General features: G+C 42.4%; 1 protein-coding gene and 1 pseudogene across 3 annotated transcripts in view; one reads left to right on the top strand and one right to left on the bottom strand.

The window, feature by feature from the left end:
• cdv3 (carnitine deficiency-associated gene expressed in ventricle 3) overlaps nt 1-23,008 on the top strand; it is a 37,018-nt gene extending 14,010 nt beyond the window's left edge. Inside the window, exons 3-5 of one of the 3 annotated variants that reach the window (XM_043719448.2) lie at nt 230-366; nt 1,570-1,729; nt 22,834-23,008. In XM_043719448.2, coding sequence (XP_043575383.2) covers nt 230-366; nt 1,570-1,729; nt 22,834-22,870 — 334 coding nt within the window. In that variant the 3' untranslated portion in view covers nt 22,871-23,008. Of the gene's footprint in view, nt 1-229; nt 367-1,569; nt 1,730-5,762; nt 7,389-22,833 lie in introns of those variants that run through there. The other 2 variants (XM_087978520.1, XM_043719447.2) reach the window with 2 other exon arrangements.
• LOC122564580 (U2 spliceosomal RNA) lies at nt 17,896-18,063 on the bottom strand (annotated as a pseudogene).
• Nucleotides 23,009-25,635: the final 2,627 nt, after the last annotated feature.

Below are 25,635 nucleotides of genomic sequence, written 5' to 3'. Positions count from 1 at the left end.
TTCAAAATGCAGTACCTCACATTTACCTAAACTAAACTCTCCCTGTCTTGGACAATAGCATGGTGTAAGTTTGCACTAAATCACTTGACCTGAGAGAACTATTGTAGCATTAAAGCATTCTTGTCAGTTTGATTCCTGCTTCTATCCATGTGAAGTGAGTGTAGAGCTGCTTGAGCTTTCTGAACAGAATATTGAATTAATGTAACTCTTGCTGTGACTAACTTGACAGTGATGAAAGAGAGGAAGAAGATGATGAGAAGAAAGATGATCAAGGTGAGGATGGTGAGAATGTCTTGTATAGAGATGGAGATGAGCTAGCCGGGCCCTGGAACAAGATGACACAAATTCCAGCACCTGCTGTTGTGGGTAAGTGTCAAGATTGCTTTGACCACAGAGAATATATTAAAAATAACACTCACTTGTATTACTTGAGGCAACAATGTAACATTCTCCTAAAGAAGTTGCAAGTGGTGGGGAAAATACCCATTTTAGCAGTGAGGTTCTGGAGATGACAAAAATAAATAGTTGCTGAGGAGAAAACTAGTAAGCATGAGAGAGCCAGACTTCGAAATCAAAACTATATGCTATTAACTCTGCTTCATCACTGGTAAAAATAGACATTTTTTTAAAAAGGTACTTTTAATAAAATACTTAAATTACCCAGTGTGGGCTCAAAACCATGACACTGGGATTAAGATTCTAATTATCTGTTGAGTTAACAAAGTTGTGTAGGAACTTCCCATCACTTATACACTTAAATCTAAAGTTACAACATGGAATGGGTATGGTTGCAGTATTAAACAGGCCTGGGAGCAAAGCAGCATGCAGACATCACTTTGGTGGGAAAATCAACATGTGCAAGCCAACTGAGTGTTCCTGGCAACTTTCCAGTAGTTGGTGTTTTAGGTTTGAAAGACTGTTGTGCTCTTTGCTGCTATCAGACAGTGAATAATTGCCAAAGCATTGTGAACTGTTCAGTGAAGCTGTTTGTGATTATGCTGATCCAGACATGATTAGTTCAAAGGTTAGTGTGCAGCCACTGTTGGGCTCATTAAACCTGTGACCATGTATGGGTGCAGCTTCCAGAACAGCAGAATTTGCTCAAAGCATAAATACTGTTCCCGTTAGTTTAAAGAATTGAATCTGAAACTTCCAAGCTTTTGAGCATTAAGGAAAGTTTCTGGGCATGGGAAGGAAGGATGTAAAATTGCTATTGAAGTACTCTTGAGGGGAATGTAATCAGTCTGCCTATGCTGTTACAGATATCCTCTCCCTTTGCCCCTTGTTTTCTCCCTGTTATAGCTGTGTTGATCATTATTGAACAGGAAAGAAAAATAATTTCATGGCATGCAGTATTCCAGTCTGATCAGTGAACTGGTTATTTCAGACCCGATCATTTTCACTTCTGGATATAATATCTGACCCTTTCTAAGTAAGCCACCATGATTAAACCTCTCAGTTTAACCATTTTCGAACCCTGCATGGATGCACGTTAGATCATTATTTTGTTTGTCTAGAACTGTTGTAGAATGTTAATCTGCAATCTGTCTAACATAAGTGTGACTCCAGTTGCAGAAGTCCCAGAATCAAAGCCATCTGGTGTGTATCGACCTCCTGCAGCCAGATCGGGTAATGTGCGAAGAACACAATCACAGGGACCACCAGAGATTTTCAATGATGCTCAGTTTCCATCCCTACAAGCTTCTGCAAAGCATATAGAAACGAGAAAGTAAGCCTTGGATGCATTCACTTTACCGATTTGCTGCTTATTTGATTTTCTTGGACACTTGAAAATTCTGGTGGAAGAGAAGTTCGATTGCCTTTCTATGAAAAACACAACATTTTCAGTTTATTAAGGTTCTTCATTTTCAGATTCTTTAACCTCTGGTTCATGGACTCTCCATTCGGCCATTTGTGAACCTTGCAGGAATTCGTACTATGAACTTCAAGTGCATTAAAACGGTGTCTGCTGTGCTTTTTCTCAGCTATTTCCATTGCACCAATCATCTGTGAAACATTTGTATGACTTCAATTATTTTTGAATTTTTCACACTAGTAAGGCTACATTTTTTGTAGATTTCAGCAATGTTCCTATATATTTGAGCAAACTTAATTTTGATTTCAGTTTGTTCTTTAGCACTTAATCACGTCAGTGATTGCATACACTACCTGGTACAGAACAACCCATGAGATATTTGTTGTGAAGAGAGGTGGTGTTGGGACTGCTAGTGAGATGGAGGTTGAAGTTACCTCTGTACCCTAGAACAGTTGGGATACGGGCAGGGGAAAGGTGGGGAATATGCTCTTGAATGCTGTCCAGTACATTAGAAAGTCTACAGATTGAGCAAAATGTTGAAGTCTGTGCAGTAAAAGAGCTTTCTGCCACTAGGGAACAATTCCACTTCTGGATAACTACTAGAGGGCTGCATCCATTGGCCAAATAGGTTGCTATGAATCATTGAGATGGGGAGAAGGAAGAAGTGAAAATGAAGAACCACATATTTTCTTGTGCAGTAAATCCAATTAAAATCATTGTATATGTCAGATATTTGCAGTTTATCGAAATATTTATATTTTTGAGTTGATCTGTCTTGCCTTCATTTATACATCATTTTTGTTCAATCTCCACATACAAATTGGCTGCCATAATTAGATTGTTGTACTACTTGTTATAAATTCATTTAATTTTATCTAGAGCATATTAACTGTATAGCTGCTGTACCCTAGATTCAAAGGTTGGGCATGTAGGAGGTAAAATGCCAAATGCTGTTGGAAATAGTCTGCAGTGGATAGACCTGACCGACACTCCCACAAATCATCATGTTATCTTGCTGGGCTTTTTTATATAAAAGATGTCTGGTTGCAGCTTGAGTGAGAGGGCTTGCAGAAACAGTCGCATTTTTAAAGCAGTTTTGAGCATGATTGGCTGAACGGTGCACTTACTCATTGCCTCTGCCAGGATCATATAGGATTTAATCCTATATCTAAATCATTTTGGATGTAATCCAGAACTCTGACTCTAAAGAAATGAAGCACCTGGAGGACTTGTGTATGCTTTTGAAAGGGTCAGAGGCTAACTGAAACTTCACCTGCAGGAGGTAAATGATCATGGTCCTCCTTTGTAACTTGATTAAAATGTCTAATATTTTAGACACTTTGTTAAATTCTATTCATTCAAATATGTCAATGTAAGTTCCTATGCTTGATAATATGGAGCTGTAATCCCTGTCGATGAGGCTGAGAAATCTCCTCTTGGACCCAGGGCAGGATCTGCAATGTATTGCTTCCAGGCAAGTCTGGAGCTATGTAAACGGGAGGCAAGGCCCCCTTCAGTTTGCAGCTGAATCCATGACTCTGTGGCATAGGACTGAGTGCTGTGTGGGTCCTCAGATAACATTATGCAAAACTGTGTCCATTGCACCTATTTTTGCTGTGGTTTCATATGCACTGTTATCTACCAGTGATCTATCAGGATCTAGCCTAAAATGTTTAATAATCTTGAAATGAGGATGAGCCAAGTCTGCAAGTACTAGGTATCTCATCATCCTTCAGGCTATTTGGAGTTAAATTTGCAACATTGAAGGTGTGAGGACTCCATTGCAAAAGCCAGGAGCATGATTTAAAGCAGCCCTTCACATGTGAAACAGGGTAGTTAGGGAAACTCCGTCATGGGAGAACTCCATGTTAGTGTCAGCAGTGAATGTCTTGGGATTCCTGGCTGCTCGTGCTGGGCCATCCTTTGGGCTCATTAATGAGCTAACTGATATCCCATTATCCTGAGTCCACCATCAATTTGAGAAACCTGACACTGACGCAGTTATGGCTACTGAAAAAGCCATGACCCTCCCCACCCTTGCACTGCAGGGGGCAGTGATGCTTCTGAAAAAGTCAAAGGTTAGCTGAAGTTTCACCTGCAGCAAGTAAATTATCCCAATTCTCCAGTACTCCCTGCAAGCCCCCATCCTGCCCCTGCTAACTAGTGGCTAATGTCTTGTCATGAAGCTGCCCCCTTGGGGATGTATAGTGCCACCAGCAGTTGCTATTTCCACTGGTGCTGATGGCATGAGAAATGTGTCAGCTTCTGGAAAGCCAGCAGCTCTGTGAAAAGGATTTCCACTGCCTGGGAAGATACAGCAGCCATTTAAGTTGATGTGCATGATCCATGTGCTTGCCACATGGGATTGTGTTCCCTGCTGGTTCTCTGATCAGTGGGTGGCCTACTAGAACTCCAGTCAATGTGTGAACCAACTTGAATTTCATGTGTGTAAGAACATGTCTGATAATTGGCTACTTCATTTTTTAAGCAAAGCCTCGGTGTTTGTGCACACTGGATTTTCTGCATTGTCATGTGGGTGTACATAACACAGAGTATTAAAAGCTGACTCATGCAGGTGGAGTTTTCACTTGAAACCCCAGTTAATTTTTATTTTGGGGTTATGACAGTGCAGTTGATTAAAGATGCTGCTCACAACGTTTCAGAACTTTCCAAAAGGCTCCAGTGAACTTTCTTCCTGCTCCAAATAAAGATTGCGTTCCAAGGAGAGAAGTCTGTTATGAGTGATCAACTTGTTTGTCACCTTACTGCAGACTGTTCATGGGATCCGAGTGATTGTTGTCACATTGACTTTCTTTTGAATAGCCAAAAAAGATATGGTTCTGGGAGCTGGTGGTATTGTGCTGTTTGTTCTTGACTCTGCCGGTTGAGAGCCTTCAAACCAAATGGTTTTCAATGTTCCTGCGATCCTCTATTTGACAACATAGCCAGCTTACTGCCATCAGTTGCTTCATTTTATTAGCATTATACAAAGTTAGGAAAAATCAGATCATCTTGAGGTCGTAAATCTTATGTTCTGTATTTGCTCTCAGCTCACATTAATGTGGATCATCTGTTAAATAGACGTGGCTGGAATCTGATACTTTCTAGAATTGTGAAATATCATTGTGATCTTGCGTAATGAGTGTTTAGATCTTGCAAGATTTGTCATGATTCAGTGCAAGGTTAGAGTCTGTCTGATGCTTCTATTTTAAATTATTTAGTGACAAGATCTGAAGATTGTCTGATGTGGATTTACATTTGTCTCCATTGTGATGTTTGGATTTATCTGCTGGTTGTGGAGAGCTGATGGGTCATCTAGTCCATGCAATTGTTTGGAAGCAAAATATTATGCAACCACTGGAGTGAGATGTGGTCAGTCAGCAGAATACATTATGGTGTGTAATTCTGATTGAGCTCCTGCCATTATGAATGCTATCTTTACTGCATGGAATAATTAGGAATTTCAAGCCTTCAATCTGACTTGTAGAGCTATAGGACTTGCAGCTTCTGTCAATGTCATTAAAACAGAAAAGCTAATTTGTTTGTGGAGGTTGAATGAAAGGAGAAACACTAGATACCTGCTACAGGGTAAGGTTTTGCTCCCTGAATATAGTTCAGCCTCCATATACAAACCTGCGATTTCCTGCTCCCAGAGAATTTGCAACTTCCTTTTTGTGCATTTACTTTCTTTGCTGTTGCTTCCCAATAAACCTAATGACTTTGACAGAACACAGACCTTTTCTTTATTTGGGTGTAGGAGCACCATATTACCTGGTCAGTGACCTGATAAATTTTTAAAAGGAACTCGCAGCCTTTTTGTATGTGGAGGTTAAACTACATTCAAAGAATGAGGAAGACTGTGCCAGTGGTAGGTAACATTTAATCACATTTTCTAGTTGTGTTTGAGCATTTTTTGAGCTGATCATTAAAAATTGTTTTTTCCCAGAGATAAAGAAATGGAAAAGACCTTTGAGATGGTGAAATACAAAAACAGAGCCAGGGAGGATGGTTCTAAAAGTCAGTCCGTTCAGCTAGAACTTGGCAACCAGTTTGCTGTTCTTGGGGAGCAGTAAATATTGGTGCATTTTTTACAGACTGGTGCTCTGTATTCCATCCCAGGTAACTAATCTACATGGATCCCATCTGTCTTCACCCCACAATGCCAGAGGAAAAGTTTAATTGACCTGGTATAGACTTCTTTGGACAATGAGGCATCTGCAAGACATCATGGGAATTTTAAGCTTGAAGCACAATAACTGCTGTCATCTACTATGGACTGGAGTTGATATAAGGGTTTGAATGAAGTGTCAGTCACTCTTGGAGCGACATTTTTGGATAAAGATTAAAAATGCAGCCATTAAGTGGTCCATTTGTTTATCGTCCTGCTTCCTATTTGAATGTTGAGCCTCTGTAAGGTGACTACCTCAGTTTTGACAGAAAGAGCTGTGGACACCATTTTTGACTGTACCTCCTTTGCCACCTCAAGTCTGCTACCATTTTTCTTTAAAAGGAGTATTACAACACTGTAGTTGAACATTTCAGAATTTTAAACTTAAATTCCTGGGAGCAGAAATAGAAATTGTCTATCAGTCTACAAATTGAACTTGAGACTGCGCAACTTCTAAGTGCCCTTACCTTAAATAAAATCCAGTGCGGCATCCATTAAAACATCTGCTTTTTCAGGCTGGGGCTAAGAGGCTGCATGCAAAGGCTTGGACTGCATCGCTTTCCTGCATAAGATCATTCTCCGTGTGTGCATTATGATGGCAGTGAGCTGTAATCTGCTTCACCACTCTAGCATCCTCTTCCAAAGCTCCCTGATGCTAGCAGGACCATAGTATGTTTTGAATCTAGGCCGCACTTCATACTTCATAGCTTTCTGTTGACTTTTATAAGCAGCATAATCAATAAACCACACAATCCTCTGATCCTCAACCTGCTAAGAACTGTAGAAAACCAAAATGGTCACCAGCAGTTAAACACCATCCCTCGAAATGTGGAATTTAAAAGAGGGCTTTGCAACAGTGTTCCTGTTTGAATTATTTGCATAATCTCACCTGAACAATCAGTCTAGTGCTTGTTACATGTGACATTAATGATGACACTTGTCAGTGAACCTCTGGAGGTTGAATTTAATTCATCCAATTTTTGTGTATTTATGTAATTAACTATTATGAAACCTTAACTTGGGCCTGGGGAAAATAAAGTTTTAGGTTGCAGTTTAAAAAAACAGCTGTACAACTATTTATGAAGACTTTTTGGTACAGTATTTTCTTAAGGTTCTGGTTTTAAGATCACTTTTAAAATTGGGCATAAATAAGTGCATCTTAGGCCCTGACTAGTTGCATTATCAAATTTTCTTCTTTTTGGCTTGCAATAACCTTAATTCTCTGTTCAAGAACTAACAGCAACACTTTACTCAAAGTAGGCATCATTGGGTTGTTTTACGATGCACACTATTTTGTGCTTTACAAATAGAACAGCAGCTATTGTCTGAACGTGTTTGAATCCTGGGCATGTATTATGGCTGTACTGGAGAAAACAAAATTGAAATAAATCAATAAAGCTGCAACATTTGCATTTTTTTGTCTTAACAGTTGGCTTAACAACTGCCTGCAGTCTGTTTAGGAGGTAATGATTCAAATTGCTGCAGGCATTGTTTTGGGCAACAGTCATTGAGATAGCAAACACATTGGTTCAAATTGCATTATGTTATGATGAGTACACATTAACCTGACTTGAAAAATACATCAGCTTAAAGTAGAATTTTTGCTATAAGCTGAACAAGTGAACTCTACAGTATTGCTTTCTGTTAAGCCATTGAGTGGGAGAATTAGTATTGCAAAAAGATCTTTTAATTTTGTCAATTCCTTTTGTAGAGCAGAGAAGATTAATTTGTGATTTTATATCCAAAGTTTTTTTTGGCGCTTGTGAATCATATCAGGTGAAAAACACTTGGGGTCCCAAAGTTTTAATGTTTTGTTGTATCACGTGTACTTTGGAGAGGGTAGTCTCCGAAACAAGTGCCTATAATTCTAAAAGTTTCATTACGGTCCCATAGATGGCCCTCTAACTTTCATTAGCATCTTTCCTCCCACTGGGCAGTGCGTTTGCAGTATGTTTGTAGAATCCCCACAGTGCAGAAAGAGGCCATTGAGTCCTGTTGTAAGAAACAAAGACTATTTTGAAAGCAGTTTCTAAAGGTTAAATGGACGGCAGTGGAAAGCAGAGTTGACCGAGTTGAATGCCTTAAAGCACAGAGTTGCAGCCAAACTACAGTGGACCTGAGGGCGGCATGAGACGAGCATGGCTACCATAACAGCTGCTCCTACCAAAGCATCGACAAGCAGCATTTAACTCTGCCTTAACCAAGTTGAGTCATGGTTGCATCAATACACTGTCATAAAAAGCTGCTGTTTCCCAATGAACACTTGTGCTTGAGTGGAACAAAGAATGCATTGGCGCAACTAAATCAAAATTACTGGTGATGTAAAAAGCATAACAAGAATGGAAATACACAGTCAGTCCAAACTTGTAGCAAATCAACTGGTTAGCATGGATAAGTTGGACTGAAGGCTGTACATCTCTGACTAAACAACAGGCTGAAACCACTTATACCACCATAGCTGCTTGAATGGAGCTGTAATCTAATGGGCTGCATAATATTGATTCTTTTGAGAACACAGTTTTGACCGTGTTGGGGAATTGTACCGTGTATATATTGCTCACTGATTCAAAGAGGATATTCACACGGTGCAGTTAAGAAAGTAGTGAAAAGGAGGAGTTTAAAGAGAATTGAGTTCTGAGGGACAGAAGTTAAGACTTCATCCTGTTTTAAAAATGAAGAGAAGTGTTCAACAGACGTAGAAATTATAAAAGCCAAATATTGCAGATACTGGAAATCTGAAACAAGCAGTGCTAGAGAAACTCATCTGGCAGCAGCTGTGGAGAGAGTTTTGAGTCTGGTCTGACTCCTTTTCAGGTCCTGAATATTAAAGTCAAACCAAGAGTAGAAAAAATTAATTCCTGAAGAAGGGCTTATGCTAGAAACGTCGATTCTCCTGCTCCTTGGATGCTGCCTGACCTGCTGCGCTTTTCTAGCAACACATTTTTCAGCTCTGATCGCCAGCATCTGCAGTCCTCACTTTCTCCTAGAAAAAGTTAATGATGTAATTAGATTTTGAAGCACATAAGGGTTGATAGGTGTGTTTCACACCACTGTCCTTTTGAGCTGGTTCTGAGAGACTTTAAAATAGTGTTAAATGTAGTGCTGTAGTTAAAGTTTAATGAGCAGCTAACCCATTTACTTTTTTTTATATTCCTGGTTTGAAATTGTTAACAAGTGCAAATAATGTTCCATTCTAATTCAGATCTCTATTGAAAATTCCATTTTGGTGTTTAAGTTCTGATGAACTGAGTTACCTCTCGTGAAATATTGAAGAAAACCTCAAGGTGGTTTTTAGATTAGATTATTTACAGCGTGGAAACCAGTCCACACCGACCCTCCGAAGAGTAACCCACCCAGGTCCATTTCCCTCTGACTAATGCATCTAACACTATGGGCAATTTAGCATGGCCAATTCACCTGACCTGCACATCTTTGGACTGTGGGAGGAAACCGGAGCACCTGGGGGAAACCCACACAGACACGGGGAGAATATGCAAACGCCATACAGACAGTTGCCTGAGGCGGGAATTGAACCTGGGACCCTGGTGCTGTGAGGCAGCAGTGCTTAACCACTGAGTCACCATGCGCCCTAAGTTTTAAAATTCTGCTTTAAGTTGGCTAGTGAAACTGGCTAAATCTTTCGTTAAAAGCAGATCCACTGGAGCTATCAGCTTTTCTGGAGCAGTCAGAGCAGGATAGTTTCGGTGAAGCTCGTTTATGGCCGGCTGTTGTACAAGTTCATAATTGGAAAAGTAGTTAACTATGTAGACTTTATGAACTTGCACACAAGTGCTTGTAAGAAGCCTGCTCTCTTGATTCCTATGTAAAACTACTTGAATTGTGTAGTTCTCTGCTAGAAACACTTCACTCTTCATGTAACTGTTTGACATGACTAAAGTAACTATAATTGCAGAAAGGAGGAGGCAACTGTTATAGGTACATTGATCTTGCAATCACATGAGCCAATTATTTCTTAAGTGCACTTTGTAAAAACACGAGTAAGCTAGATAGTTATCTTTGAAACTTGAAGTATACTCAAAGAGCTTACAATTATTTTCATTGTGTGTTACCTTCATTTTAGTCTCAGGATTTATTGCCAGACATGTACTTACTGAGTTTAACCCCAAAAACAAGCCTGTATACTGAAATAAAGAAAGTCACCATTCAGGCTCATGTACGTGGACCACTTTCTGAGAAGATGTAGAGTTGCAGAATGCAAGACAACCTCTCAGTCCAATATCTGGTGAGCAAAATGCAAACAGGAGCCTAGCCCAACTCGTGACTTCACTCATCAACTGTGGATGAATTCAGGAGAGTGATCCAGATATAAAGCTGAGGTGAGATTACTGTGGTTATAGCTCCGCTATCTGGCGAATGAAAATTGTCCAATTTAAGTGCATCTGTTTTGTGGGTTTGAGATGGGGAATATTTTGTTTAAAGCTTTTATCCTGTTTTATATTTGTAAAGGAGTCTTTTCCTATTCACAGACTGTTTAATCAAATGTACTTGTTGGATTCGAAAGTTAAATTTTTAAACAAAGTGTGAACTTTTACAAAATAATTGAACATGGTACATTTCATAAATGATCATGCATACAATTTCTTGTAGGAAATCTGTTTGAGTTGATTCCTTTGCACAGAGATGGGAATGGAAAAACAATTGTGGTTGCTTTGTGATTGTTTGGTCTCTGATTTCTGAATGGTTGGGCATATCAGAAATTCAGGCAGTCAGTGTCCTTGCCCTTCTGGTTGGGTGGTTATGGTCAAGGCTGTTGTGTATTTGTAAACGTGAAAAATAGAGCCCACGCTGCTGAACATGTCCCAACTTCCAATCAGCAGCTCACTATCACTTGTAATTCAGCTGTCCCATTGTTTGTTCCTGTAGGATTCCAGTACCAGAGCTGGAAATTACATTGAGTTCCATGATGCATGTTTGCCGTCTGAATATACAAATTACATTCATGATATTGGTGGTAGCCAGTGCAGGGAGTTGTTTCAGTCAGGAAGCCCAGTAAGAAAAATTCTTGAAATTGAGACTAATTGTCTATCCAAGGATTTTCAAATTGCGGTGCATAAAGTAGGGTATCACCGGACTGATCTGATCCTCATCCAGTCCAAGATTCTGAATCCGCCTCAGTCGTGTTCTCCTGGGAGCTCCCACTATGCTAGAGTGCCACATCACCTTGATCATCAACTTATTACAGTCAATTCTTGCATCTTGTTTTGCAGCCTTGAACTGTTTGAGATGTATTCACACGTGCTCGCACTTATGCGTAGCAATTTTTGAGAAGATTTATAGCTCAGGTTGATAAGTATGTAAGTTGGCTCGCTGAGCTGGACGGTTTGTTTTCAGATATTTTGTCACCATGACAAGGTAACATCAGTGAGAGTCTCCAGTGGTATGTCCCACCTCTCAATTTATAGCTCTTGGTTTCTTAAGGTTGGTGATGTCATCTCTTTTTTTTCAAGGGAAGGGAGATGGGCTCTAAGTTGATGTGTTTATTGATGGAGTTCTCGTTAGAATGCTATGCCTCTAAGAACTCTCATGCATGTCTTTGTTTTGCGTGTCCTAGGATGTGTGTGTTGTCCCAGTCAAAGTAGTGTCCTCCTTTGTATGTATGGAAACTAGTGATAGTGAGTTGTGTCTTTTGGTGGCCAGTTGGTGTTCATGTATCCTGGTGGCAAGTTTCCTACTAGTTTGTCCAATATAGTATTTTTTATAGTTCTTGCATGGCATTTTGTTAATGATGTTAGTTTTGCTGGTAGTATCTAATGGATCCTTTAAGTTCACTAGTCGCTGTTTAAGTGTGTTGGTAGGTTTGTGAGCTACCATGATTCCAAGGGGTCTGAGTAGTCTGGAAGTCATTTCTGATTTGTCTTTGATGTAAAGTAATGTAGTTATAGTTTTTGGTTGTTTGGGTTTGTTTCTGAGGAATCGGTGGATTGTGTTTATTGGGTACCCGTTTTTCTTGAAAACATTGCGTAGATTTTTCTTCAGCTGTTTGTAGTTCTTGGGTGTTGCTCGTTGAAGTAGTGTCTTGATGCTGCTCCATTTGTGGGTGTCAGGATGATTGCTTCTGAAGTTTAGTATTTGGTCAGTGTTTGTTTTTCTGTTGACACTGGTTTGAAGCTCTCCTTTAGCTGTATGTTCAACTGTCACGTCTAGGAATGGGAGTCTGTCATTCTCCTCTTTTGTGAATTTTATGCCTGTCAGTCTATTGTTGGTGTTGTATGTTTTTTCTAATTTGTTCCGTTTTGTGATGACAGTAGTGTCATCCACGTACTTTGGGTCCACCACTGTTTCACTAGAGGTTCACTGATGATGTTACCTAGTCATGGTGATGAAACGTCTGAAAACAAACCTTCCAGCTCCGCGAGCTAACTTGGGCATGTGCTTGCTGGATTTTACCCCAAATAAGTACAAAATTGGGACTCTACACAGTTGACAAATATTTGCAAACTCCAAATACAAAAGTTACTAGTTTGATCAACATATATGCTGAAATATAAAATTTTACTACCCAGGCCCACATAACCTGTACGTTTTTCTGAGAATGTGTAGTTGCAAAATGCAAGCCAACTCTGTCCAACATCAATTGAGCAAAACACCATCAGGAGCCTTGTTCAACTAATCAATCTGTTTAGAAATGTTCTTATACACCTCTGGAGCCTCCTTGCTTAGAGGCAGCGACAGTGCCACTGTGGCCCAAAAGCCCCTTCACATTCTTACATATTATTAAGAACACGGAGCTGTAGCTGCCCAGATCCTTAAACTGAGTGGCATTCCCACTCTACAGCTGTCAGCCCTTCAGTCACTTCAACCTGCCCTGTTTGTCGTGATTACATATTCTGATTTGTCCATTTATCAAAGGTTGGAGGGACCGAATATTGCATACATTGTATGCTGACAGCATTAATAACACAATCAATGTCTCAATGCTACTTCCCAAAAGCAGTGGTCCCTCAAATGTAACCAACTCAACTGCACTAAAACGAGGCATATCCTGGCAGAAATATCAGCATGCTTACTATTTGTCCAGTCAGGCCAGGTTTCAAATCCCATCACTATTTTCTAGGGATTGCACATCATTTTTTCGGAAATAAATTATTCTAATTTTAACAGACAACCAGGAGTAATCTGCCCAGAATTAGCTGTAATGTTTGAGAATGACTCCTTGTTTCTGGTTTTCTTAAGAGAAAATAACATCTTTGATTTACTGTTATGAGATCCTTTTATTTCACATACCTAAAGTGGAAGATCTGCAGTTTCACCACCATGCAGATGTTTAGCTGGAAAGTTGACTGCCTGTGAATTTGCTAATAGTTGATCTTTTGTTGCTTTTGCACTCCACACAATTGGGAAGATGCTTTGTGCATACAGAATGGAGTGAAGTTGGAACAGCTGTTGCTAATGTTTATACTTACCAAATTGAGAATCAAATGAATTCAGATTCCAAGTTTATGTGAGCACAACTTATTTAAGGCTTTCTACTGAGCAGAAAATCAGTATATCTTTGGCAGGTGTTTGCTTTTCACATCCTAGGGACTTCCCAAACAACTTGACTGGTGAGGGTTTGTAGCTGAGCCGCTGCTCCATATGAAACCCTGGCACTTGGTCTGCTCAGCAAAATCCCATGATTTATCAAGATGAATTAACAGACTCTGGTGTTGATGGGGGAAGTAAATGTTGGCCAGGGTGTGAAATCTGTTTTCCCTTTGAAACACTGCTGTGAGATCTTTGCCTACTTTGGCAAGCAGCAGCCTCAACTTAAAAATCTCATCCGGATAGGTGGCATCTCCAGTAGCTCCAGTACTCCTTCAATACTGCACTGAGGAAATGCTGTTGCATTTCTTCCTAAACATGAGTGAACTTTTAACCTGCATGATCGTTCCTGCTTTGACCAGCAGTGATGACCTGAAAGATGATCCCTACTGACCCTCCCTCCCGTCCCGCCTTCCTGCCTGCCTTCCTGCCTGCCTTCCTGCCTGCCTTCCTGCCTGCCTGCCTGCCTGCCATCCTGCCTGCCATCCTGCCTGCCATCCTGCCTGCCATCCTGCCTGCCTTCCTTCCTGCCTGCCTTCCTTCCTGCCTGCCTTCCTTCCTGCCTGCCTTCCTTCCTGCCTGCCTGCCTTCCTTCCTTCCTGCCTTCCTGCCTTCCTTCCTTCCTGCCTGCCTTCCTTCCTGCCTGCCTTCCTTCCTGCCTGCCTTCCTTCCTGCCTACCTGCCTTCCTTCCTTCCTGCCTTCCTGCCTTCCTTCCTTCCTGCCTTCCTTCCTGCCTGCCTGCCTTCCTTCCTTCCTGCCTTCCTGCCTTCCTTCCTTCCTGCCTTCCTTCCTGCCTTCCTGCCTTCCTTCCTGCCTGCCTTCCTTCCTGCCTGCCTTCCTTCCTGCCTGCCTTCCTTCCTGCCTGCCTGCCTTCCTTCCTGCCTGCCTTCCTTCCTGCCTGCCTTCCTTCCTGCCTGCCTGCCTTCCTGCCTGCCTTCCTTCCTGCCTGCCTTCCTTCCTGCCTGCCTGCCTTCCTTCCTTCCTGCCTTCCTTCCTGCCTTCCTGCCTTCCTTCCTGCCTGCCTTCCTTCCTGCCTGCCTTCCTTCCTGCCTGCCTTCCTTCCTGCCTGCCTGCCTTCCTTCCTGCCTGCCTTCCTTCCTGCCTGCCTGCCTTCCTTCCTTCCTGCCTTCCTGCCTTCCTTCCTTCCTTCCTGCCTTCCTGCCTTCCTGCCTTCCTTCCTTCCTGCCTTCCTGCCTGCCTTCCTTCCTGCCTGCCTGCCTTCCTTCCTGCCTGCCTTCCTTCCTGCCTGCCTGCCTTCCTTCCTTCCTGCCTGCCTGCCTTCCTTCCTTCCTGCCTTCCTTCCTGCCTGCCTGCCTTCCTTCCTTCCTGCCTTCCTGCCTTCCTTCCTTCCTGCCTTCCTTCCTGCCTTCCTGCCTTCCTTCCTGCCTGCCTTCCTTCCTGCCTTCCTTCCTTCCTGCCTGCCTTCCTTCCTTCCTGCCTGCCTTCCTTCCTGCCTGCCTTCCTTCCTGCCTGCCTTCCTTCCTTCCTGCCTGCCTGCCTTCCTGCCTGCCTGCCTTCCTGCCTACCTTCCTTCCTGCCTACCTTCCTTCCTGCCTGCCTACCTTCCTTCCTTCCTGCCTACCTTCCTTCCTTCCTGCCTACCTTCCTTCCTTCCTGCCTACCTTCCTTCCTTCCTGCCTACCTTCCTTCCTGCCTACCTTCCTTCCTTCCTGCCTACCTTCCTTCCTTCCTGCCTACCTTCCTTCCTTCCTGCCTACCTTCCTTCCTTCCTGCCTACCTTCCTTCCTTCCTGCCTACCTTCCTTCCTGCCTACCTTCCTTCCTGCCTACCTTCCTTCCTGCCTACCTTCCTTCCTGCCTACCTTCCTTCCTGCCTACCTTCCTTCCTGCCTACCTTCCTTCCTGCCTACCTTCCTTCCTGCCTACCTTCCTTCCTGCCTACCTTCCTTCCTGCCTACCTTCCTTCCTGCCTTCCTGCCGTCCCTCCTGCCGTCCCTCCTGCCGTCCCTCCTGCCGTCCCTCCTGCCGTCCCTCCTGCCGTCCCTCCTGCCGTCCCTCCTGCCGTCCCTCCTGCCGTCCCTCCTGCCTTCCTGCCTGCCTACCTGCCTTCCTTCCTTTCTTTCTCTCGTCCCATTTGTATTTGTAAACGTTTACCCCTCCTTTCAATAATCTACTAAAGGTGAGTAGCCCAGGCTATGCATCGTCTTGTGGATTTGCGATTCCCATTCTGAACTCAACAGGATGACACCGACCTTGCCTCTTTGGATTTGATTTAATATACTTTCAACATGGCTTTTCTTCGAAGAGGCACACCAGACTGGTCTTTTCTCTATAAGCAGATAGAGCCAGTTTCTCTGATACTATTTCACCGTAGCTTTTCCATGTTGGGTTTCTAATTGCAGAAAAAGAACTTTTTTTTACACGTTAGCTGTGATTCTTTATGGGAAAACAAATGAGCAAATCATTTTGCAAGTGGATACCAGGGAACTGAAATGTGTTCAGTTATTCATTTTTAACATCGCTGTAGATATCAAATGCTCCATCCTTCTGTGCCTTTTCACAGAATTTGTTTCAGACAGAATCTAGGGAGACTAACAGGTTGAATTCAGTTGATGACCTCCCATCCGAGCTGAAGATATACAAACCTTTTGAAGTTAATTGAAGGGAGGGTGGAGCAGGAAGAGGAGGGGTTCATTGGATTAGTAAATTTGCAGATGACACTAAAGTTGGTGGAGTAGTGGACAGTGTGGAAGAATGTTACAGCTTGCAGGGGGACTTGGATAAACTGCCGAATTGATCTGAGAGGTGGCAAATGGAGTTCAATGCAGCTCAATGTGAGCTGATGCACTTTGGGAAGAATAACAGGAAGGAAGAGTACTGGGTCAATGGAAAGATTCTTGATAAGCACATGAATGATTTTGGGATCGTGTAGGGGGACGAGCTGAGAATAGTTCACAGGTCGGCGCAACATCGAGGGCCGAAGGGCCTGTTCTGCACTGTATTGTTCTATGTTCTAAGTAGAGGCCATGAGTGTTGAAGTAACGAAACATTCCTTGATACACAATTTCTGGCTATTGCAACAGTAGATAGTGAAGAAACATAAGTTGTATCCAACTGAGGTAAATTGCTACATAAACCAAACGTCAGTACAACATGAAAGGATGGGGAGAAACCCAACAAAGATCATTCCAATAAACAAAAGATAGGCAGAGGTGACTGAAGGTTGTTGAGCTGAAAGTGGTTGTTCTTTGAGGCTTGGTTGAGATTCACTGGAACACTGCAGAAAGTCATGGGAAGAAAGATTAACATGGAACAAGATAGAGAAATAAAATAAGTGATCTGAAACTTGGTGTTGTAATTTGGGATTGATTAAAGCTCGTCTGTGAAGTGGTCGGTCAGTCTGGTACAGGAATCATGTGAGCTGTGAATGTGAGATTGCATTGTTCTGTTTTGAATAGAGGGAAGGGGTGCACTGACCCCGATCATTGGCAGAGTTAGAAATTTGTGCAAGTGGACTGTGCACCGAACAAGAGGTCTAACAAGTGATTATCTGGTGAACATTGTAACATTAAGCAGATGACTGACCTGACTCAAGGTTAAATGGGGACTTAATGTCGAAGCAAGTGTCAACTAAGAAGTGTTTGGAACCTCCCTTTGACAGTGACAGTGAGAAGGCAGGGAGGTGAAAGGGCAGGAGCTGCATCCCTTGATTTGGATTCTGTACCATAATGGACTTCAGCTGTATATCATCATCTCTGCCTGCAGCTTAGAACGAACTAGGCCCAGGAGTATACTGTGCAGCCCCTTGAGCCAGCTGTGCCTTTCACTATGACCATGACTCATGTCACCTTGGCCTGAACTCCATTTCTTAACTAATCTTCATAACCCTACAACCTATTAGTCATTAAAAATCTTGTCTGCAATCTTATATATCCTCTGGCTAGTTGGGTCTTCAACTTGTTCCCATCTTTTCCACTTAATTTTGTATTCTGATGGTTTGCTGTAACCATCATGCCTCATGAACGCTGTGTGTTTGTTTCCTCACTCTATCCACTGCTGCGCACTCCAGCTTCTGCATCATAACATTTGCTTAATCTCCCCTCACCTCCACCTTATCACAAATCATCTTGTTCAGGACAACCCCCCCCCTTGGGCCCCCAATTTAACACTTCCATCACAGGTCAAGGGAAATAGCAATGTAGAGTCATCGAGCTGAATTGTTAACTTGTTTCTGTCCCTGACCTGAGTTTTCCAGCATACTTTTTTCTTATTTCAGATTTCCAGCATCTTGTATTTGTTTTTACTTTTAACATTTTTCCGATCAACCTGTGAGTAATGTTACTACATGCCTCTGGAGCAAGTGAGACTTGAACCGCTTCCACAGCTAGGGGCACTAATGCCAAAGGGCACCTGGTACACCATTCCCAGGGACACTATATTGCTAAAGTGGATGGAGCATGTCCTTATTCCATCTCTGCACCAGAAATAAATTTATGGGCCCCTGGTAGGGATGTATTAGACTGTAAACTGATAAGAACAGATATATTTGATCCTAGCCCAGTGGCTAAGGAGTGATTCCATTTTTTTGTGTTGTTGAAAATACATCAGATCTTCCATTTTGTTTAGTTGACCCCACAGATAAGAGTACATGTGCCATGTTTGAATGAGAAAAGAGAATAGCTGGCAAAGCTCTGTGACTGAAGGTGGGGAAAAAAAAATTCATCGGTCGCATTGATACCGTTGACATTGCCCGACTTGGTTGTTTTTCCTTCCACTTTGTTTTCACTTGCTCCCTTCCCCAAACTGAAAACCCAGGCTAATACTGAGCTCATTGGAGGCTTAATCTGAAGTATAGGGAAAGATCCCACCAAGGTAGGTAATATTTCTTTTTGGGAGTTTGGGTAACTAATTCCTGAGTGAGGTCACATTGGGATTAAATTTGTATTAACACTTTATGCGGATGTGTGGAATTATTAGATGTAAGCATTTGATATAGGTTTTGGTAGCTTTGTAAGTATCCATGTAATGTGTGCTGACATCTAACCAAGCATTATTGCATCTGCATGAGACATGACCAAAGATGGCCATTGCTGTAATATGTAATGTTTTAACCTAAAAAACCTACATTTTCTAAATCATTTATATTTTAAACTGTTCTCTGAACAGGATACAAACTGGATTACATTACTAAGTACTTGGCAAGAGTATTAAGATCATTCAGCAGTAGGTTCTAAAGTATAGGTTATGCTTGACAAGCATAAAATTTGTGGCAAATTTTTAGAGTCCTTTATAGATGAAAGAAATGCAACAGATCTAATGGATTTTCAGAAATAAAATCATTAAGCTACAACATAGATTGAAAGCAAAACTAACAGGACAGGCTGTGGAGAATGTGGCACACAGAGAAGGTTCATGAGTATAAACAAAAGGGTTGGGGCAAAGGAGGTTTTCTTATAGTTTGTCATATGGCAGCTTCAAATACAAATAGTGAAACTTAAGTTGAGAACTACACAAATTTGTCAGTTACACCAGGACAGTAGTGAGGTAATTGAGGATGACAATGGGAGAGGTTGCTTGCTCACAATTGAGAAGGGGATCGTAGAGGACTCGGTGCTCACCAGGAGAAAGAGCATCCAACTAGAGGTCCATTTTGGAGAGGGGCTGGGAGGTCAAAGAGCAGGCTTTGGTGAGCATCGGGGTTTGCTGAGTGTGAGCAACATGAAGGTAAAGTCAGGTCGGGACTCACTTTACAGCAATAGGGACAACATTACTGAGGGACAATAATAGAGAGTGGAGTGGTATGCTCCTGTGAGATGTGGGAGATCGGAGAGCGGTCAAATGTCCCCAATGACTAATCTGTAGGAAGTGTCCATCTGAAGCTCTTCTCACACCACATGGATTGGTTGGACTGGCAGTTGGACACTCAGGAGCATGTAGGAGGCAGAGTGTTTTATAGATAGAAGTTTTGGGGATCTGGTCACAAGGGTTCAGCCAAATAGATGGGTGACAGCCAGGAGAAGGAAGCAACAACAGGAGCCAGATCAGAAGCGCTGTGATGGCATTTGTGCAGCTGAGGGGGTTCAAATGTTGGTAAGTGGTAATGATCAGGAACTGTCTCGTCAGAGGCATTTCTGTCTGTGCATGAGTCTCCAAGATGGTGTGTTGTCTCCCTGATGCCAGGGTCAAGGATGACTGAGTGCGCACAGAAGGTTTTGGGCCATGTTAGTAACAAGATATGCAGGAAGAGTGATGGGACACGGCAAAGGGAATTTAGGGAGTTAGGAGCTTAAAAGCAGGGCCTCTAGGGTTGTAATCTCAGGATTATTCCCTCTGCAATTGGCTTGTGAGGTCATAAATAGGTAATCCAAGTGAATGCTGTCTCAAGAACTGGCATCAGGAGGAAGGGCTTCAGATACTTGCATCATTGGGATCTCTTCCAGGGCGGGAGGGACTTGTATGAGAGCGGGTTACATCTAAACTGGAGGGACATCAACATCCTGGTAGGGAGACTTGCTAATGACACACAGGGTCCAAAGTGTGGCAGGGGGTGGGAACTACCACATTAGGTCAGCAATAGAGTGCTTGAGGAGAAGATAGACTTAGTTGACTTAATCTATTCAGAAGAATAGGCATGGCCAGGTTAATGAACATTGCAGTACTGGTCTGACTGGTGTGTTTATTTCAATGGCAGGAGTATAACAGGTAAGACTGAGCTGACAGCCTCTGTTCGTACACAAGACTATGATGTGCCCACTACAGAAACTTGGTTGAGAGAAGGGCAGGACTGACAGCTCAATGTTCCAAGGTTTAGATATTTCAGGTATGACGAGTGAAAAAGGGGTTGGGGGAGTTGCATTGCTAATAAATGAGACTTACAGCTGGCTGAAAGGACACCTTGGAGGGCTTAGTTGGTGAGACCTCAGAACTCCTGAATAAGCAAGGTGAAATCACTCTGGGGTTATGAGGCAACCCAACAGCCAGAGGGAGGTAGAGGAACAGATATATATAAAGAAGATCATGGAAATAACAGGGTTGTTGTAGTGGGTAATTTTAAATTCAATATTGACTGGGATTCCCTTAGTGCCAGGGCTCAGGTGGAACAGAATTTGTTCGATGCATCCAGCAGGGCTTCTTGAAACAGTGTAGATAGTACAACCAAGGAAGGGAGCAGACTCGACTTGAAGAATGAGCCCAGCCAGGTGATCCAAAGTTCAGTTGGGGAGCATTTTGGGCATAGTGATCATAATTCCGTAAGTTTTAAGATAGTTATGGATAAGTATAACTGGTCCTGGAGTGAAATTCGGGAGGGTTAATTACAGCAGAATTAGGAACTGAAGAAATTAAATTGGGGACAGATGTTTGAATCTATTGGGAGACCTATAGGATGACCCCATCATCTGATTGAGTCTTTTTAAGGCCAGTTAAGAGTTCAGGATCAGCATGTTTCTGTGAGCATGATAGATAATGATTGCAAGATTTGGAAACCCTAGATGACAGATATTGAAAGTTTAGTCAAAAAGTAAAAGGAAGCATCTGTAAGGTTTAGAAAACTGAAGTCAGACAATGCTCTTGAGAAACACGGAGGAGGCAAGAAAGAACTTACACAAGGAATTAGGAAGTCCATAAGGGGCCATGAAATGTCCTTGGCAAGTAGGGTTTGGGAGAATGCCAAGGCATATTATATGTACTTTAGGACCAAGAGGGTAGCTAGGGAAAAGTTAGGTCTGCTCTTGACCAATGGGAATTTGTTTGTGGACCCAAAAGAAGTGTTTTGCATATATATTCAAGCAGGAAGACATGGATAATTGTAAGATAATGAGCAGAATGTTCATATTCTGAGGCATGTTGATATTAAGGAGTGTGTGTGTTTTGAAAAATATTAAGGTGGATACCACATTACACTAGCAGGATGTGAAGGCTGTGAGAGGATACAAGGGTACATCAGGCTGTTGCCTGGTTTGGCTGGTATTAATTGAGGAGCGATTGGACAAGCTTGGATTGTTTTCACTTGAACATTGGGCTGAGGAGCAACCTGATAGTTTACAATATTGAGAAACACAGACTAGATAGTCCATTTTCCCAGGATAGAAATGTCAATTCCTAGGGGATGTAGGCTTAAGGTAAAAGAGCAAAAGTTTGAATCAGGTGCAAGAGGCAAGTTTTGTTTTTACACAAGATGGTAAGTGTCAAGTGTGTGTTGGGAAAGCACAGCAGGTCAGGCAGTATCCGAGGAGCAGGAGAATTGACATTTCGGGCATAAACCCTTAATCAGGAATGAGGCTTATGTGCTTGGGGAATAGTGAGATAAATGGAGGAGGGGAGGGGGGGTTGGGAGCTGAGAAAGCGATAGGTAGATGAAGGTGGGGGAGAAAGTGATAAGTCGGGGGGGTGGGTGGAGCAGATAAATGGGAAAGGTGATGGACAGGTCAGGAGGGCAGTGCTGAGTTGGAGGCTTGGAACTGGGATAATGTGGAGGGAGGGGAAGTGAGGACGCTGTTGAAATCCACATTTATCCCGTGTGGTTGCAGGGTCCCAAGGCGGAATATGAGGCGTTCCTCCTCCAGACATTGTGATAAAGGTTTGGCGGTAGAGGAGGCCCAAGATCTGCATGTTTTTGAAAGAGTGGGAGGGGGAGTTGGTGTTCAGTCACAGGGCGGTGGGGTTGGTGGGTGTGGGTGTACCAGAGATATTCTCTTAAATGATCCACAAGAAAGCATCCTGTTTCCCTGATGTAGAGGCGACCACAACAGCTGTAACAGATACATTCGATGACATTAGTAGAGATACAGGTAAATTTTTGTAAATTTCAACAAAGGCAGGCATAGCTGGGTCCTATGTGGGTGCCCACAGCCACCCCTTTGGTTGGAGGAAGAGGGAGGATTGGAAGGAGAAGTTATTGAGGGTGAGAACCAGTTCAGCCAGACAGATGAGGTTGCTGGTAGAAGGGTACTGGTTGGGACAGCATGAGAGGAGGAAACTGAGTGCTTGGAGATCTTCATTGTGGCAGATTGTACAGGGACTGGATGTCCATGGTGAAGATGAGGCGTTGGGGGCTGGGGAAACCAAAATCTTGGAGGTGAAGGGTGTATCCTGAACTTGGTGGGGAGTTCCTGGGCTAAGGAGGACAGGATGGTGTCAAGGTAGGCAGAGATTATAATAATTATAATAATCACCTACTGCTAGATGAGCTTTCCACTTAATTCTTGCAGAATTTGATTCTAATTTTCTGCTACCAGATCGAAGGTTTTTAATGTTTCTGATTTCCTTGTTCCATTATTTTATTGTGCAATTTAATTTACTTTTATTCAAGTTTGATTCAGTTATGACTGTTTTCACTCATTTATAGGTGCTGTTGGACATCAGGGTGTATTTGGATCCAGTGAGATACTAAATTCCTCTGTCTTCAGTGCTGCTGGAAACCTGACAGTAATTGCTGCTACATTCACTGGAGCAGTGAAACCCCTTGGGTACTGAATTGTAGAATAATTGTGAACTTTGTGCAGAATAAATAATGGAACTTCCATCGTCTCATTTTCTGATCACTTTCTTGGGTTTGGATCTCACTACTTTGGGAAATTTAAGGTGGCATGGGAGGTACGGGTGAGTTAGCTCAGTCATTGAGAAAGATCAAGAAGGGGTGATAATTCTGGAGAAGCACGTGATTCATCAGGTATATATCAATGAGCAAGGGGGACCATTTCAAAAGGCTCTTGTGGTCTGCGTTTGATAATCCTAAAAGTAGTCGCCAGAGATTGGCTATACTTCTTCCAGAGTCCGAGGATTTTTGGAAGTATCAGAGGATTAGAAACCTGCCAATGTAACATCCCTTTCCAAAAAGGGAGGGTGGCAGTAAGTAGCTAATTATAGGTTGATTAAGCTAACATCTATTGGAAAAATGTTGGAATCAGTTACTACAGTAGCAATAACACATTTGGAAATTTATAATCTGGTTGAGCAGAGTCAGCATGAATTTATGAAAGGGGAAAGAGATTGTCTAATTTGCATTTTTCAAGGAAATCTCAACAAAAGATTGCTTTGCGTATGGGAAATTATTTCTCACAAGCTTGATTGAATGTTTTGAATAAGTAATGAAGAGGACTGATGAGGGCAGTGGTGGACATAATCTATACGGACTTCAGTAAGGCGTTTCACAAGGTTCCTCACGGTAGACTGGTTAGAAAAGTTAATCACATGGAATACAGGGAGAACTAGACATTTGGATACAGAACTGATTTGAACGTAGGAGACAGGGTAGTGGTGGAAGGTTGCCTTTCAGACTGGAGGCTTGTGACAGTGGTGTGCCACAAGGATCAGTGCTGGGTCCATTGCTTTTTGTCATTATGTAAATATGATTTGGATATGAAAATGGAGGTATAGAGATGTAGTGGACAACAAAGAAGGCTACCTGAGTACAATGGGATTTTGATCCAATTGGCTGAGGAGTGGCAGATAAAGTTTCACTTAGATAAATGTGAGGTGCTGCATTTTGGAAAGGCGAATCGGGTAGGATTTATATACTAAATGGTAAGATCCTGGGGGATATGGGCCAAGTGCTGGCAAATGGGACTAGATTAGGTTAGGATATCTGGTTGGCATGGGTGAGTTGGACAGAAGGGTCTGTTTCTGTGCTGTACATCTTTATGATTCTAAGAGTAGAACCGTTGGATGTGTTGTATTTGAACTTCAAGAACCCATTCAAGGTACCTCAATAGGTTTAGCCATAAGAGCCTGTGGTATTAAAGCTAGTTTTGGTGTGGATAGGAAATTGGCTAATGGGCAGGGAACAGTAAGTGGCTATGGGTGGCTTTGTCAGCTTAGCAACCTGTAACAAGTGGGCATTGACATGGATAAATGGAAATGGTGACCCTTATTTCAAAGGGGCTTGGAGTATGAGTAGGGAAGTCTTACTACATCTGTGTAAGGTGCTGACTGAGACCATATCTGGAGTACTGAGAGCAGTTTTGGTCCTCTTGAGAATTGTCACTTTATTGGGAGACATTTCAGAGCAGGTTTATTAGGATGATCCTCTGTATGGAGACACTGACTTTAAGTAAAGGCTAAACAGGTTGGGACTCTCCTCACTGGAGGTTTCGAAGAGTGAGAGGTGATCTCAAACATGTAGGATTCTTAAGAGGCTTGATGGTAAATGTTGAGAAGATGCTTCTCCATCTGGGACTAGAGGATATTCTCTTCAGAATAAAAGAGCACCAATTTAAGACTGAGATGAGAAATTTCTTGGAGGGTTCAGTGTCTTTGGACATCCTTGCCATAGACAGCTATGGTGGCAGTGATCTTGTGTATATTTAAGATTGAGATTCTTGATTCCCCTACTGATCAACGTTTACAGGGGAAAAACAGGAAAGTGGACATGAGGAATGTCAGATTGGTCATGATCCCATTAAATGGTGAAGCACATTTGAGGGCTCTTCCTATCTCATAATCTACCTCAATGGGAGAGTGGTTCAAACTTCTCAGGATTTGAGCTCTGAAGGACTACTGTTTTATCAGAAGTGCCATCTTTCAAATTCAATTTTAAACAGAGGCCCTGCCTGCCTTTTCAAGTGGCCATGAAAAATTCCATGGCATTTTGGAGAAGGGACTTTATCCTGGCCAATATTTATCCCTAAATCAATATCACAAAATAGAACAGTTGGTCATTTTCGCACTGCTGTTTTGAGAATTTGCTATTTTTTCCTTCTGGATGTCTGAATTTCTAAATTTAGAGGCAGGGTCTGAAATACATTGGTGAAATATGGCAATAAGTTACCAATAGGATTTATAGGTGACATTACTTAAGACCATAAGACATAGGAGTGGAAGTAAGGCCATTCGGCCCATCGAGTCCACTCCGCCATTTAATCATGGCTGATTGGCATTTCAACTACACTTACCCTCATTCCCCGTGTAGCCCTTAATTCCTTGTTACATCAAGACTTTATCAATCTCTGCCCTAAAGACATTTAGCATCCCGGCCTCCACTGCACTCTGCGACAATGAATTCCACAGGCCCACCGCTCTCTGGCTGAAGAAATGTCTCCGCATTTCTGTTCTGAATTTACCCCCTCTAATTCTAAGGCTGTGCCCAAGGGTCCTAGTCTCCTCGCCTAACGGAAACAATTTCTTAGCCTCCATCCTTTCAAAGCCATGT

The sequence above is a fragment of the Chiloscyllium plagiosum genome, unplaced genomic scaffold (assembly GCF_037043375.1).
Source record: "Chiloscyllium plagiosum isolate Xiang-an unplaced genomic scaffold, Cpla_swu_hap1 HiC_scaffold_34, whole genome shotgun sequence".
NCBI lineage: Eukaryota > Metazoa > Chordata > Chondrichthyes > Orectolobiformes > Hemiscylliidae > Chiloscyllium > Chiloscyllium plagiosum.
Note: the sequence above shows the minus strand (reverse complement) of the source record. Positions and strands in the feature narration are given on the sequence as shown.